Here is a 17733-nt window from a genome sequence, read left to right as displayed (position 1 = left end):
ACAGAAATCATGAGGTTGATTAAAAAAATACATGGACATATGAAGATTTAGAGGAGCACAGATCTGTGTATAGCTAATGTTTAGTATATTCTATATATTATAAGGAAATCCAATTACGATAAGACAGCTGCACAGAACAAACCTCCCACATACTCAAGAATACCCTACCACCTTAACACTCTACGGTTCAGTTAAGACGGGATGAGAAGCTAGTTAGTTGTACCACACTGTAATAACAGTGCATCGCAGAAGATGACATAGAAAATTGGCTTGCAGTCTTCATCTAGTTTCAGAAATGTAGAAACATTCCCCTACAGCTACTGATGGGGAGCTACCCTGTCTGATGTTTGATATCTTCTCTCTGCTACAGTACAACAAGGCTGTACAAAGCAAGAATGTAACATCACCCTGATCACACACATGTGCCCAGACCAAAAGCTTGTCCATCCTCTGTTGACTAGGGAGAGGTTTTAGCCCCTACTAAAGCAAGTATCCACCTTGCTGAAGTGTCCTTGAGCAAGTCAGTGAATCTTTTAACAGGCTGCCGCTGTTCTGGCTCCGACCCTAACCTCCCAGTGGAGGAGAGCGAGACAAAAGCTGTGTTTCTCCTTTAGGGGTTCATACAGAATCACAAAACAGAAAACAACAATCAACTGTCTGATGCATGAACCAGCAGCAACAAAACCCAGAGGACCCTATTCTCATCTCAAAGTCTCTGCTTAACACCGCACTCGCTGCTGAGACCTCAGACCGGATACAGGAGGTAGGAAGTTTCACCACACACACGCACACACAGAGAGAGGGAGAGACAGACTCAATTATAAGGTGTGTGCTTTAATGATAAATTGTAGTTAAATCAGCTTGTTAGTCAACTTCAAAAACAAATTTGATGTGTATTCCTTTTCCTCTTTTTTTCTGAGCCTCTGGCCTGAATCCAACTGTCCTCTTAAAATATTCCTCTTTCCTCATTGTCCTTTCCTTTCTTTCTCTGTCTTTCCACCTGGTTGCTCTCCACCTCATTTCTCTCTCCTTTCTGTTTCTCCTCTTGAAGTTTTACATGCCCTTGCCCCAATCTTCGTCTTTCTGTGCACTTTCACTTACTTTCTTATTTTTTTCCCAACTTATAGCTCTCATTTCATCAATAGTCATCAAGAAAAGAAAAAGACAAGGAGGAAGCAGGGGGAGACAGACCGTGGTGTTTTAAAGAATTTTGCTCTGTTGTCTTAGGTCTTAAAGGATAAGGCTGGTCATTTTCTATATTAATAGCATTTTCAGCAATCTCCACATAAACTAAATCCGACAATGAATTGCCTCTACTCATTGTCAGTCCTGGATTAGCTTGTTCGTCTGTGCAATTGACCTCCATTGCTGTTCAAAAATGATTTAACAACACATCACGAAAACACCGCTGCATTGGGTGACATGCTTTTTTCATTATAAAACCAGAAACCTGACTGTGTAACCCCAAAGGCTCCATGCAGCCATAATTTCCTGAAGTTAGCTCAGAGTCAGATGCTTATGAGGTAGATTTTACGCACGCTCTCAGCTTTGTTTACATTTCACTAGCACCTCATGATCAGATCTGGAATTTGCTAATGAAAAAATATGTCACCTCTTGCAGCCACGTGTTTCACTTTTAATCCTTTTGGAACAACAACAGAGGTCTCTGGCACAGACGAATGAACTAATCCAAGACTGACACCCTGATGGACATTAACCATGAGGCAATTCATTGTCGGTTTTAGTCATTGTATGGGGAGTGTATCCTTTAAGAAACCATCATGCAGATACCCTGTTCTCTACTTGTTTTCTCGCTAGCATTTGGAACAGTATTAAGTCACTATATTCATGTTCTGTAAAAGCTTGTGGGGGGATCTATCATTCCCATGCACAGTGACCCACACAATAGTACACTGTGCATATTGAATGCAAAGAGAAGAGCATGTGGCTAGTCTATTAGCTGCTAACTGTGACTCAAAAATTCTTTTCATCTCTGCTTTGCTTGTTGGCAAACACACACCTCAGAAACTAAAACCTGGCAACTTCTCATCAAATGGTGGTGCCTTCTGGCAAAAGCAATGTTCGACACAAATATCGTTAAATGTTCCAGACAAATTTTTACTTTCTATTAAAATTAGACTGAGTAAATTTCCTCCACTATCAATACACATGGAAAATGATTATCCATGACTCAAATTGCAATGTGAAATTTGTGGAAATGCCAAAACAAGTGAAAGAGAGAGAAACAAAACAAGGAGAGGAGAATGGTAGACTGATCTGATTTACCATGCCCATTCTGATAATTGGTCCTTCTTTTCTCCTCTGAGGTCATCTTGGCCTTAAAATACCACTGACACCTGGAAAACACACAGATTGAATGACAGCATTAAGGGGATATTCCTCAAATGTGTAATATTACTTTTTGTACAGGTTTGTTATATAAGGGGGAATAGTGGACCTACTACAGGATCCATGCATACAGTAGGGAGGGCCCTGAAGGAGCCTCGAATTAGGAGTTTGTTTTTATGAGCACTTATAAAATTTTACATTGCACAGCAGCCACTATGGTCACAAGTAGTAATTACAGAATAATAGCACACTGAATTTTCCTTAATTTCCCAAGACTCCCTTGGACCAGTTGCTTTAAAGGCATCATCATTAGGTGACCTGACAGAGCAACTGGGATGGGACCACAAGCAGAAAACCATAAACATGTGTGTGTTTACTTCATGTTTTATGTCTGTCCTAAAACCAATGCTTCTCTGTGACGCACTACCCTCCAGTCTAATGTAAGTCACAAGTGACTAAACCCACTTGGTATTACCAGTTACGTAGCACTATACTGCATGCTGCTGGTCAAACCAGACCAGACTGCAACACTGAATGTACTGACTTAACCAAGGCTGTGTCATATTCCTTATAAACGTTTTATTTGGAAGAGGAAGAATGTATTATTTCTTCTTTCTAATGTTACTGTACATAGTCCTGCTTTAAACAAGACAAATGCCCACTGTAATAGCAGACAAAGCGATTTCTTTTCTTCTTCTTCTTTTTCTGTAATTAACTATTTGCCTGAATGCATTTTAAACAGGTCATTACTGATTAACCAAAGAGATCAACATGCTCTGCTGTTGATTCAGTGATGTGCAGTGCACATGAGTAAAATTACATGTATTATTATGGTTATTTTTTACACTCTCCTTTACAGATATGGATCATGTTAAATGATACAGTGCCACATTATGGACTAACTGAGACAACCACTATCCATTTATGCTACGCACTAGCTGGAAGCTTGACACAGTGTTAACACAGATCTTACATTTCTGTGTGTAAGGTTTCACAGAAGAAGGTAAATATGGCCCCAGTGTTTGTGTGTGACAATCATTTGCAGTTAAGAGGTGAAAATAAAATCCCAGTGTTTGTGTGTGACAATCATTTGACATCAGTTAAGAGGTGAAAATAAAAGATGTAACTTGTCATTATGTTTCTTCTCACACTTTTGCACCACTGACAGACACCTGTGCACAAACACCCATTTGCAAACTGGGTGTGGTATATTAACAGCTTCGCACTAAGAAACAAGCTAAAAGTTTGACTGTCACCTAAAGTTTAAATTGACAGTTGTACAAACTTAATGTAACATGTGGCAGCAAATAAAAGGTTTATATATGTTGCTATGTGACGTTTCTAAAATGTGTGAAAAACAGCCAAAAGGTTTGGAGAAAAAGGGAGAAGTGAGTAGATATTAACCACATGGTAAGAGTACATGCAGAAAGAGGTGCAGTAATATGTAATCAGTCTACATTAGTAAGTTATAGTTAATAAGATTTTCATAAAAACACATTGATGTAACCAGTTCATGAAGGCTTTAATGTTTTCTGGTAAACACCCTATACTGAGCAGGGTCAAACACCACAGCAGTGAGACAACACCATCGCTCACAGATTTAGTAATTGTAATAGATCAAAACAAAACAATCTTACAAGGCTGACTGATCACTGGACCTTATCATCTGAAGAAAAATGTGCACAAACAGTGACAGTCTGGCCTTGCACTCGATTAGAGGGAGGTTGTGTGATAGGGTGGTTGTTTTCTGAAGATAAACAAAATATAACAAGAGCACTCAGAGAGCGCATGTACCTCCGAAAGGCACAACATTCACTCATGCAAACTGGTCCCTTGTGAAAAACGAGACCCAGAACAACATAAAATGTGTCCTAAAATCCTTAATCCAGATCAGATCCGAATCATCTTCTAAGGTATGATAAGCTGTTATACTGTGGATCTTAACGGAACAGTTCAGGGTTCTATCTTCATTACAGGCCAAGTTATGGCAAAAAATATGCTTTAAATGGGGTTTTCAATGTTAACAGATCTGGATGAAACTTGGTTTGCTACCCTATATACAAAGAATGAGTTCAATAACTTTTGATGAAGACATGAATTTTTTAAAAATCTTGCCCCATGTCAAAGATAAAATTTTTTTGTGTGTCATTATTTTTTGTGACCTTTGACCTTTTTCACCCAAAATCTAAACACTTCTATGGTTGATCCCCACCAATGTCTGCACCAAGTATGCTGCTGATCCATCCAGCTGTTTGCCCATAATCCTGCTCACCATCACACGGAACCAAAAACATAATCTCCTTGAGGGAATGACTAGCTACAGTTACATATGCACACACACAATCAAGATCCTTGAGAAATACACATGAATCCACTTAACTTTGAGGAACAGGCACTCCCAGAGAGAATGAAATGTTGTTCTCTCATCACACAACTAAAGTAAGGAAGCAGGTACCACCCTTTCACCCACTAATGGAAAAATACCATTGTCTTCCTGTGTGTGTGTGTGTGTGTGTGTGTGTGTGACTGTGTCAGTGGGCGCTGAGACACAGACAGCCAGCCAATGACTGATAAAAAGATGCTGCCAAATAAAGTCTGCAAAGCTGACAGAATAGATGACAGCATCTGTCAAAGACCGCAGAAGGTTTTTCTCCAAATAGATGCTTGGAGGTTACTCTAAAGTCAAAAAAATAGAAATATCAGCATCACATCCATGGCAAAGAACAACACAGCCTACTTTACTTGAAATATTAAGCAAATTTGATGAACAAAATCTGAAAAAAGAAAGAAGAACTTGAAACCAAAATGCTTATATAGATGTAACAATGACAGCAGGACCTACAGTACACCAACAGGTCCACATACCTAAATCACAAAACAGGAAATGAAACTGCTGGTACTGTGTGACTGGTATTCCAGTAAACAGCAACTACAGCAAAGCAGTATCCATCCATTTTCTATACCGCTTAGTCCCAAACGGGGTCACAAGGGGCTGGAGCCAGCTGTGGGCGAGAGGCGGGGTACACCCTGGACAGGTCGCAAATCCATCACAGGGCTAACACACAGACGAACAACCACTCACACACACAATCACTCCTACGGGCAATTTAGAGACACCAATCAACCTATGCTGCATGTTGGAAGCCAGAGCACTTGGAGAGAACCCACACAAGCATGGGGAGAACATGCCAAATCCAGGTCAACTGGATCCGGAACCTTCTTGCTGTGAGGCAACAGCGCTAACCACCGCGCCACCTAAGGTCCTCATTCACAGTTCTTTTTGGCAGCGATGTTATATGAATAAGATAAGTGATACATTTACTGCTCTTAAAATGAGGAAAGGGACATGATTTTCACACCTCTGTGTATATACCCTTGAGGTCTCTGTTCTGTTAATGGGATGGCATTTATTTCAGAATTTAGCTGTGAAGGACAGAAGATATTATGAAATCCTACCTAGACAGATTGTCGTCCTGACTTTTAAGGACAAATGAAGGTGGCATTAATTCAAACATGAGACTCACAGGGTAAATTATTATTTATATAATAAAGAGCATCTTAAAAGGGCTTTAAAGTTGAAGAGCAGAGCCCAAATGCTTGACCCAAACACCCAACAGTGACAGAGTCCGCCCTCTCCTGGTCACGCTGTTACTTCTGTGGAGAATCCTCTCTTCACTGTCACTCCTCAAGACAACTCCACCTTGTTTTAGAGATGACTGAAAAAAAGCTCACTGGTTTAGAGGTAAAACGTGGACTTCAGTGAGTGGACCACAGGCAAAGTGGTGAAGACGTCACAACAAAGTCAAATTCCTTGTGTCCGATGCACCTGGCCAGTAAAGCTGATTCTGATTTCCACAAGTTTGTGTTCTGTTTGCTCATACAGTTTGTTACTGGCTGATTGTTGTACTATGGAGTGATCCTTCAGGTCCTCTGTTCTTCCTATGTGTGTGTATGAGAGAGAAAAGTGCAGCCTCTCTCTCCTCTAAGCAAAGACGAACACAGAGAAAGTACGGTGGAAAAACAAAGCAGCATGGTCCACGTCAACCTGCAAGGTTATGCCGGTTAAAGGAAGCAGGAGATGTACCGCTCATTAGGTTCCCATAGTGGAGGATCACTCTACTCCTATCGGTAGCCTATACTGCATCTGACATTTTCCTTAAAAACAATGACAACAAACCCATGACAAAAGCGTCACAGCTTTGTTGAAACCTGTCTGCACACCATCAGTGGTGTTGTAGCCCTTTGGCTGCTTGAGGACACATTTTGCTCACTTCTTTGGAGTAATGCAGTGCCTCTTAAGAGCTAATTTGCTGGTTTAATGGCCTATACAATACTGAAAACTTACTGTATCACTGAGTCTCAGACCTAGATATAATATTCATATTAGACAACTCTGCACACATCACATGGTTATTTTACACACCCAGTGCCCACTGAATATATTGCTGTTGCTTGTTTGTGCTCTACAAGTAAAGTTTGGGCTGACCTAGATTTAGGCTTGTCATTGTACAGGAAAGAAAAAGAGGAGATTCAAAAACATGAGATAAAAAGCTCACTGTGAGGCAGAATAAATCTACTTAATGACTAACTATTGACTAAGTCGGGATAACACAGTGATTGCAAAACTGATGAGAGCAGAGACAATGTGACTGGAGAAGGACGGGAGAGTCCTATGCCGACTGATTGATGCAATATTATCCTTGGCCCGGCAAGGTTTGGCATTTCATGGGCAGAGGAGAGCATGCTAGTTTGGGAGCTCCACATACACAGTCCATCTAGTTTAACTTCACTGAGTTACTGAAATTACTGGACCATTATGATTCAGTGCTAGACTAGCACCTGAAACCTGCAGCCAACAAGAAAGTAACATACACCAGTAACCACCGGCAAAATGAACTGAATGAGGCTCTTGCCAGGGAGACGCTGAGCTGAGCTGTTGTACAAGAATCAAAGCAGCAATTTTTTTTTTCTGCTATTGTTGACTCCACCATTGATATGACAAGAATGGATCAGTTTTCATTATTGCTGAGATATGTCACAGAAACCGGCGCCAGTGTAGAACACTTTGTGAAATTTGAAGAGCTGCCAGGAACCAGCGCTGAAGTATTTTACAGTCTCTTGCTAAAGGTGATCACTGAGCTGGGCCTAAATGTTAAAGGGTCCCCAAGCCAAGGTCAAACAACACTGCTCTGATGAAGCATTCTACATGCATTGCTGCTCACACAAACTCAGTTTAATATCACTGGATGCTGCATGCTCACTAAGTAATGCAGAATTATTTTTTGTGCTCTAGAGAGCTTGCACCGCTGTTTGACCTCAAGCCTTCCCAGGTTTCAAATATTGGAGGAGGAGCAGGAAAATTTTGACTTAATTGCTTAAACCTTTTTTTTGGAGCAGTTTGAAAATCATTTAGCAGATTTTAGGAAGTTGGATACAATGTTTTCCATGCGCAGCCTGAAACATTTTGACCTTGCTGGTCCTGAAGACAAAATGCTTTCTCTCGCACATTTTTATTCTGAGAATATATCCGAGCCAGGAGGTGGAGGAAGAGCTTCCTCCTTTAGCACAATGTGTTGTCTATGGATCTTGACACTGCCTCTGTCCTGGCATTTCTCATTTCTAATGATATGCATGATGCATACCCACGAGACTTTCAGACTATACCGGTCACCAGTGCCAGTGTTGAGCAGAGTTTTAGTTGACCAAAAGTCATCAAGTACTGTATGAACGAGGCCCGACTCTCCATCTTCACCCTACTTTGTATTGAACAGGATATTGATATAGACAGAAACAGTCATTTGTTATGTTTGGGAAGGAGAGAAGAATGGACATCAACTTGTAGACAGCTGGTTTATGGAGCTCACTTTGTTGTGTTGATCTTTAAAGCACAATCACAGATGTACACAGACCTACTAGAGCACATGCGAGTAAACATTTTGTTTGTATGTTTATCTGTCAGAAAGTAAGGTAAACCGAGAAAATACACCTTAATGTACTCTGTGTTTGCTAAAAAACTTTCTAACATTAGCATGTCGTTGCAACTGACGCTGGTATTACTGATTTAATTAGAGTTCATGCTCAAAGTGCTGAAGCTGTTTGTTGCTTTGTTTGAGACTGTGACTTACTTGCGCCCTCCATGGTGCTGAAGTAATGTTATTGCCTGTCACAACCTGTGCCATAGATATTCTGTGGTTTTATGAGCATCTTTTGAGGTTTCATGTTGAGATGTTTGGCTCATAATTGCCTTGCACTGTGTTGACAACAAGATTTGACAGAGGTCAACCTGTGGTCAGTATCTTTACTGGTTAAAAATATATTATAGACAAATATGTTGGCTGGCAAAGAGGACGATGGGCCCATTACATCAGTAGGTCGGGCCCATTACATCAGTAGGTCTGTCCAACCCCTGCAAGATAAAGGTGTTACCTCCTTTGTAACTGTCCTAATAAACAAAAACAACATCCCCTGAATAGTAGGGAGAAATGTATGTCCAAATAAACCGTTGAGATGATGGGATAATCCAGGCTGTGCTTGGATGTGTTAGGGGGGAGAATGCCACCACCGTACTAGTGGAGAAACCATGTGCATCGGTGCTTGCTTGCATGAAATGTGTGTGTGGTTTCATGTGATCACAGATGAGCCTCCTTCTCTTTGGAGACTTAACATAATCCAGGTTGCCAGACTAGAGCAGATGTCAGAGGGCCACAAGCCACAGATTTCCACACTGGGCTTCGGCTAAGTGAAGTCTGTGGGATCCTGGACACTGATAGACAGAGCAGATAACATGATGGGTAACACTAGCAGACAAAGAAAAGGGGGATTTGGAAAGCTACTGTTGACCTCTGCTGATGGGGTCAAGCTGTTCATTACAAAAACGGTGGCATGCGCCTTTATCAGTCTTTTCCAGTCCTATCCTCTGATCCCCTTTATCCACCTATCCCTCTGTCTCACTGGCTTTCATGTTGAAAAGAGCCACACACATAAAGACTGTTATCACACACATAAACCTTGGCTTCCTCCACTGCTCTCTTTGTTATTGCCAGTATTGTTTCATTGCATATTCACAAGCACTTCCCACACCCACACACACCTCAGTGAAACAACCTTGCCCACAGCCCTAATCAAAGCACGACTATAATTCAAACCACTCCCCTCTTACCCTAACATCCCTAACAGTCACCTCACCATGACAATCCTCATTGCTGCAGAAGAAATGAGGGATTAAAGAATATGAGGAAAATGATAAAGAGTTGCAGGCATGACACTTCAATGGTTACAAGTAGACAAAGTAAAATTCTGCAGCGAGGGTGTGCAATCATGACAGATCTGCTGATAGAAGCTCTAACCCTTCAGATTTTATATGAGCGTGGATGTAAATTTAGGCAGCTTTTACAGCAGCCAGGTGTTAAAACTACTCATACAGCAGGTCCTCTTATAACTTCACTAATGTTGTATAACCTTACATCTATGAGTGTTGTGTGTCTGAAAGCTCTCATCTTTCTCAGGCAGCTCAAGTACATTTGGATCTTTTTTTAAAACCAGAAGAGTGAAAGTCCCTCCTACACAGGCCAGAAGCATCACAGATATGACAGACTGTGATAAAGTCAAAAAACCAACTCCTGTACTGTGACTGCTTTTAGCTAGATCCGCATATAAAGGTCCTTCTTGTGCAAGAATGCAAACAGCCTGGCTTGCTTTAGCTTTTGCACCTGTGTGTGTGAGAGGAACGCAGACCCTCCAGCACCAAATGACATCACAAAAACTGGAAAAATACTGTACTGTACAGTAAATGTCTATAATAAAATTACTGCTTTCAGCTTGTTTGTAAAGGTGATGGAGGTAAAACTGCTTTGACAATAGAATCATGTTAACCAATTAAGGCCTTCCCTGTGAAGTGATGCACCTTCTCTGATTAAAAAAAAAAGATCTTATATTTGTGATGTTCACTGCTCAATCTAACAGCATAATGTCAGATTTATTTGCTTAACCCACAGCTCAAATCCAGTGTCCATTGTATTTTCACATAAACATCTTTATGAATTCAAGTATTACGCTAAATATTTTCTCACTCTTGCTGAAACCAAGAGATCCACTGATAGTTACATTAGAGACAGAGGCATATTTTGTGTTCATTTGTGTGTCCTTGTGAAATAGGAAGCTTGCTGACATCACAGAATTCGTAGGTGAACTACTGTAGCTGCCAAACTAAGGGCTAACATTCAAACCAGCTGGGAATAAATGCTAGACAGTCAAAATTATGATCGCAATAGCTCCCAGAGTTAACTAGCTTGTTAACTGACTATTCTTTTCTCCAGAACAGTTTAAATTCTCACAGAGAAGGGTTAAATACTGTGAAAGCATGTGGTGCAACATGACTAATAAGACAGGAGCATTTCTCCATTTTTGACTCTTCCACAAAGGTCAGCACTGTCAAGATGATTTGCAGTTGGTCTGCGGCGCAAATTTGTGTATCAGATATGTGTGTCAGTTCACCAAAACTGAGGTTGGCAAGAAACAGTTTGCAGATTTATGCACAAGACACAAGAAACAAGATGCAAAAAGCTTAGTAAATGTGTCTGTCAGGCTGTGTTGATGTGACAGAGAAAACCTTAAATGTCTCTGTTAAAATATAAAATCTGATATTTGCCACTTGCTCATCTCTGCCATGGTGACGCATCTTATTTATGCAAACTAGGGTTTTCTGCCTCTGGTAATTGCCCAAATGACAGTGTTCAGTAATCTATGGATGATGTGACTCACATCAAGAGCATATTTTTCAAGATGGCACCAAAACAACAAGCAGCAGCAGTGTGCACAGTCTGATCTGTTACTGAATGGATCTCATTTGCTGTGAATACTGGGGACCAGTCACAACTTAGCTCCCTCATTTCTTTATTGGATTGCGTTTTATCTTTACTTTACTTTAGTTAGCTTCACAACACTGAATATTTTATTTACCTCATAATTGCCTTGCCTTCTTGCCATACATCTGTATTTCTGAAATAAAGTTTAATCTTTTTCTTGCCCCAGTTGTTGATTTCAGTCTTACAGTCATACACCAACGCAAGTCTACACACAGAAAAACAGACTTGCTGTGTGTGTGTGTGTGTGGGAACGTTTTGATTGTGTGTATTCAGTGTGAGGGCAGACTTGTATTTGCCTTTCAGTATGTCCCTGTATATTTCTATGAATGTGTGTTTTGTGTGTTTGTGTAGTGCCTCACTACTCAACTTGTGCTTTGTTTTGGTTAGATGGGCTGAAAGCAGCAAATCTTCTGTAATGGAATATAATAACCATAATCATCATCAGAATATATATGAAGAGACTTATTTTGAGCCTAAATACAACACCATAATTTCACCTGCACATTTATGTTTTTAATTTCTCTAAGTTCAGATCCAAGTAAGACACCTGTGCAAAAACTAACACCAGCCTATATTTCCTCCAAATGACTTTGGCATCTCTTGCTTTCAGGGGTATCCTGAGTGGGCAGCTGTTGATGCAAAGTAATATGGACCTTTGTAGTGAAAGGTTTTGCCAGTGCACAGGAGGTAATATTGTGCAAGCCAAGAAATATGAAGCGATAGGTGCAAGCAGGAATATAAAGTTCATTCACCAGCCAAAAACAGCAGACATTTTGACAAAAACACAGCTATGGAGATGACAGGCTATTTGGGGCAAGTGGGACAAACAGCGGAGAACAAGTTATCTGCGTTTGAGGTTCAAAGTACTGTAAATGCTGGGTTTCGCAAGAACTCGTCTTTAGCTGTCTAGCCTAAATCTCATTCCACTTATAGTTTGACCTGGTCTCACACAAAAATTGAATTTAGATGAATGGTAGTGATATCTTGGGGACATTCAGACCAATTAAGGCTTTGCACATCCATTCACATGTGAGTTAGTCTGGCTGATTAGACCACCTCTCTGAGTGGAGACAAATATTACTTCAGCGAAAGGTCAGCAGCAAAACTCCACCAAGTGATAAGCCTGATAAACTGCTCTGCCCTGACAGATGCATGAAAAATCAGTGAGTGAGTGAAAGAGATGTCAATTAAGACTGGTCTGTGCACCCACTCAGTCCTGGCAAGAGGTCTAATCAGCCATATAAATAAAAACGCCCATGTGGATGTACTAGGGTAGGGTAGAGACCAACAAGTCCTGCAAATTAATTGACAAAGTACATTATTTGTCTACGCCCTGCAGAACAACACATAGGGGCAGATATTTTCATATGGAAACTGTACACATTCACCCTGAGTAAGAAAGCACAACAAAGCCTTAAAAGTGACAGGGGTTAGACCAATGTGAAGTTCTCAAAGCTAGCATCAGTACTTTTTGAATAAATCTGCCACTATTTAATATTTCATTCAGGGCTCTGTTCTAGTCAGCATGCAGAGGTGTCTGCAGCAGCATTTAGAGCATCATGGGACATTACAGTAAACTTTAACGGACACCTCATGGTTATAGTCAGAAAAACCAACAATTGTACCAATATATCAAATCATCTTACCTCCCAGTGATGAGGAGGAAGAGGGTGAGGATGATGAGGAGGGTAAAGCCACCGACCGCGGCTGTGACGATGACCAGCACCTGGCCTTGATCAGAAGCCATGTCTGACGCTGAAGGTGGAGGAGAATGGGCAATGTTTGGAAAGTAATTTGGTTGGACAGTGAGAACATGTGGAATAAAAAGCAAAAAAGAAGAAAGGCCAGAGGATGTGGGGGAAAGGGAGAACAGAAAAACAATGTGCGGAGGAAAAAGGATGAGAAGTTTCATATAGAGAGCAGGTAAGGAGAATAAAAGCAGTAAGGAGAGAAAAGAGGTATGTAAATTAGATGGTAGGCAGGATAAAATGAGAAAAAAGAGCACATTTCCATTTAGTACCATTTTAAATATTCCTCTCCATCAGTGCAACATACATAGACTCTGTAGGCTCTTTTGATCACTCGATATTACAGAGAGATGTTTGATCAGCTCTTTGTCATGCACAAAAACCCTCCGTTAACTTTCGTACTGGAATGATTTATATGCCTGCTGCTGTTTAATTAATGTTATTCACTCATGAAATTGTGATGTAGTCCGTGATCATTTAGTTAAATTGGTCCCATTTGATATTCATGATTTTCCCCTTTCTGTCTCTTGTCACAAGTCTAACGAATCCCAGATAATTGAAAGATGATTGCTATTACCAAACTTATTTCTATAATATTTCACGCTTAATGACTATGAATTGAAGATCAGGGTGCGTGGTCACCAGCCCAAAGAGTGAGGCTCATGTGGGTTTATATTGCCCAGTATGTGGGTATGTTAAGCGTGAAGTCAAGAGCACGTGTGTGGGTGGGAGGGTTGGTTGGTGGGTGGGGTCAAGAATGTGAGCGTGTGCGTTTGACAAGCAATTATAGCCCACTCAGAGGGAGAGACAGCGAAAGTGGCCAGATCGCATAAGACATTTCTCCTGACCGTCAGCCTCGCACACACATCACTAACAAAGCAGATGGGTCTGTCATCTCACGCTGCTGTAATGAGGTGTGTGTGTGAGTATGTGTGGAGACAGAGCGAGGGATGGCACGTGGCAGGATGGAAAATGTGAGGTGAGGGATGAGAGAAAACGATGACAGGAGAGAGATAAAGACAAACAAGAGGAGAAAGAGAGAGGCGGAAGTGACAAACATACACAGGCGGATGGACAGACGAGCATATGAGACAGTGACTGACAGGTGCACAGACAGACTGACAGAGAGGGAGAGAGTGACAGGGGCCAAATCTGCCTTCTCTTCCAGATAAAAGGCCAGGCAGTACAAAGGCTTGGCCAAGCACTGTCTGATCCGCAGATAAAGCTCTGCAGCTTTGGAAGGGAGAGGGCCAGTATGAAGCCAAATCACCCCTCAACAATACCTGACCTGACATAAAAGGGCAGCTGGACCTTTGTATTTTATGAGTAGACTTGCAATAAAGCCACTACTCACACACACAAAATACACTAAACATCAAGGCTGTATTGTCAGATTGTATTCAATTTTTTTTTTGCCACGGTTATCCTGGCCTTTCAGAGCTTTAGGGGTCGTTAATGCAACCCATACAAAATTCCTACTGCAGAGAGGTCAATGTTTCGTTGCAGTGTGATAGCAATGGGAGCTCCAGCTGCAGACAGTGACCAAAAAGCAGTGGTGTATTTGAATATATCACTTTTCACTCTAAGAAAGTGTGCGCTTTTTTAACTGGATACATGTTGAAAATATACTATAGAACTATAGAAAAGCTACTGCTGCTTAATAGTATTTTCAACACTCCCCATGCATGGACTAAAACCAACAGTGACTTGCCTTTAGTCATGATGAATGTCTGTCAGTCTCTCAGAACTGGATTAGTTTATTTGTCTGTGCCATAGACCTCCACTGTTGTTCAAGAATGATTAAAAACACACCAGGGAAACAGAAAGCTGTACTGGGTGACCTGTTTCCTCATTACAAAACACCAGACCTTGGGATTTTCAAAAGATAATGTCTCAAAGCCTTCGAACTTATAACTCATAATAAGTAAGCAAGAGTCAAGGGGCCCGGTTCGAGATCTCTGGATATTCTTAACAAATATTAGTCGAGTTTCATAATGAAGAAAGTGTCTTTCTCTGATATGTCTTGAATTGTTTTTGAACATCGGCGTAATCCGGGGCAGATTTACAGACAATCATGAACAGAGGTAAATCGTTGATGGTTTCAGTCTCTGCTGAAAATACAGTTAATATAGGAAATGGCCTGCTTTAACCTTTAAAAAATATAGAAATTTATATTAAAGGGATAAAATCTAGGTCTGTAACAAGCTTTGGAGAGCATTTTAAACAAAGGACAATTTGATTTAATACTGCAATAAACTGAAGCCAAATGTTTTGTGCAATGTAAGAACAGCACAATCAGAAATCAATAAGGGCCTAGTATGGGTTGGAACAGTAATTTATTCAAGGCTGTGGTACAGTAAGCTGAAGGCTGCAAATTGTGCTTCCGACATCCACATTTCCTGTACATGTGTTTCTAACAATTCTGATTAAATTTGAAAACTACCCGACAGCTAGGACGGACACATGACAGTGAAGATGTGATGTGCCGGTGCTTGTGATTTTGTGGCTGCACGTGTTCAGTGTCCTTTCCTGGATATGTGTTCCAGGATCTTATTAAAAAGTTACTAGTTGGCCTCCTACTGTTGCTGCTCCTGTTCGTGGGCTCATATCCAGGTTTATTATTTGCTATTGTGCCATTAAAGCAGGCTGCCCTTGGTGCTGCTCCAGGCTTTATAAACTTCATCTTACCCTGAACTGTTGCTTGCAGCTGGCATCTCTATCTGTGATGTACTGTCTTGAAAATGAGCCCTCTCCATACACAGTGGATGGATGGCTGACTCTTATCCCAACTTGGCGCTAAGGCCCAATCCCAGTGATCTCCCTAAGGTCTCAAACCCTGAACCCTCAAAGACCTTCATGACATCACCAGTAAAACAGGACTGGAAAATTGTATGAACAGGAATGGGACAGTACTTAAGCTTTCACTTAAGCTATCACATCATCGTGACGACGCCAATGATGTCATGGTTCTAGCTATTAGGCGTTTAGAGCTTTTTACGTTTTTTAATATAGGGTATTTAAGTTATAGTATTCAGCAGATCCTTTTGTCCAAAGCAACATACAAAAACATTAGAATAACATCAGTTAACACAAGAATGACTGTTCACTTACCATTTGTCATTTTTCTTATCTCTATTTTATGGCATTTGTTTACCTTTTTTACACTTCCTGTCTTACATAACATCACAACGCTATGAAATGGGGGGGGGGATTCCCTCAGGGTAAAGTCTGCAGAAATGCTGACTTATGGAAATTGAGCATAAAGGGCTCAAAATGAAGGCAAGAGAGACCTCACTCACATGATGATTTCACAGTGGGCCAGCCTTGAGCCCTCACTCAGCAGGGACGTGCCACAAAATCTGTGATTCTGTGAGTGTGGACACTGGGATTGGGGTGAGAATAAACCGTTTTGTGTGCTGCCATTATTCAACATGATTTTTGCAAAACTGCATTTCTATCCTTTAACCTGATATAAACCCAGTGCTAATTATGATCTTAACCCCAAATCAAAGTCCTGACCTAGTTGTTTGCAGGGCTAAGGAGCAGCACTATGTTTTGGAGAAGTTTCCTTATCTTTTTGTTTTGCTCAGAAAACACTGTCATCACCAGAAGTACACATTCACACACAGACAGATGTATTCCTGCCCACAAACAAGTGCTGTAGATGGTACTTACAGTCCCCTGTAGTTTCATATTCATATTTAGCGGAGTAGGAGCTGTATCCAGCTGCTGTGCGTGTGCGTACACTGAAGACGTACCAGGTCGCTGGTTTTAGACCTGAAATGATCACACTGGGAGCTTTGCTGCGAGTTGACGAGTAGCTCAACTGCTCGTGCTCCTGTGGGACACAATGAAAGGTGATCCAAAGAACAGATTTTGCTAAACAATTATACAGTTATCTGCTCACTGATGAGCAAGCTCGCCTACATGATTTCAATTTGCACTGACAATCTGTGTACAGTTGCCGTCTCTTTCACTATGGCAGCTGACTGCACATCCATCTACTGGGACTGATTCTAACCACATTCTACAAGTGATGGAGGGTTCAAATCAAAAAAGCACATACATAACAAACAAGTTTCTATTCTGTAAAAACATTTTATGGAGTTACTGGTCACTGTAGTTGTACAGTACTGCATATTGTTGTCTTCTAAAATAATGCATGTAACTGTGCAGAGGGAGCAGACATGAATTGTCCATTCAGCTTTAAACGGGTTATTATCTATACTTGGAAACATATTTGGAGCACTTTATAATCTTATAATGGGTACTACAGCATGTACTCTATTTCTGCCCTGGGACTCTTAAACTCCATGAAAAAGTTTTATCTTTTAGGAGCAATGGCTTGGAAGCTCCTTTGGCTGATAAGATGTGAGGAGCTGATGTGACTGGCTGTGATTGAAACATTGCTGCAACGCCAACTGCGCACACTGAATTTCTACTACTACTGCTGCTGCCAATAATGATAATAGTAATAATGATGATAAGCAGCCCAGTCTCACATGAAAATGTACAATAGCTAGATTGGTCCACAGCCTAAAACTTCATAATGTCACAATATCGGCTGTGAGATTGTGACATTTCAATATTTTTTGTATTGCTGCCCAGTGTCCGTTTTTGTGTTTTTATTGTTTTATGGCAGTTAGCAGACAATGGATTGGCAAGATAACATTTAGTGTCCGCTGAAGTTGAATGGTTTAGAACTAAAGAAAGTAAAAAAAAAAACAAAAAAACAAAGAAGGGGGTGGCTGGGGGCAAAAAACACTTCAATC

General features: G+C 40.8%; 1 protein-coding gene across 2 annotated transcripts in view; it reads right to left on the bottom strand.

Annotated features, from left to right (window-relative positions):
- Positions 1 to 17733, bottom strand: part of LOC109968295 (ephrin type-A receptor 6) — a 160197-nt gene that overhangs the window by 13324 nt on the left and 129140 nt on the right. For both annotated transcript variants that reach the window (XM_020614458.1, XM_020614459.1), the window contains 3 exons: positions 16637 to 16799; positions 12860 to 12968; positions 2287 to 2357 (listed from right to left, as the gene is read on the bottom strand). In XM_020614458.1, the coding sequence (XP_020470114.1) occupies positions 2287 to 2357; positions 12860 to 12968; positions 16637 to 16799 (343 nt within the window). The remainder of the gene's footprint in view (positions 1 to 2286; positions 2358 to 12859; positions 12969 to 16636; positions 16800 to 17733) is intronic.

Source organism: Monopterus albus, unplaced genomic scaffold (genome assembly GCF_001952655.1).
Source record: "Monopterus albus unplaced genomic scaffold, M_albus_1.0 scaffold146.1, whole genome shotgun sequence".
NCBI classification, from domain to species: Eukaryota; Metazoa; Chordata; class Actinopteri; order Synbranchiformes; family Synbranchidae; genus Monopterus; species Monopterus albus.
This window is presented reverse-complemented; position numbering and strand designations above follow the sequence as displayed.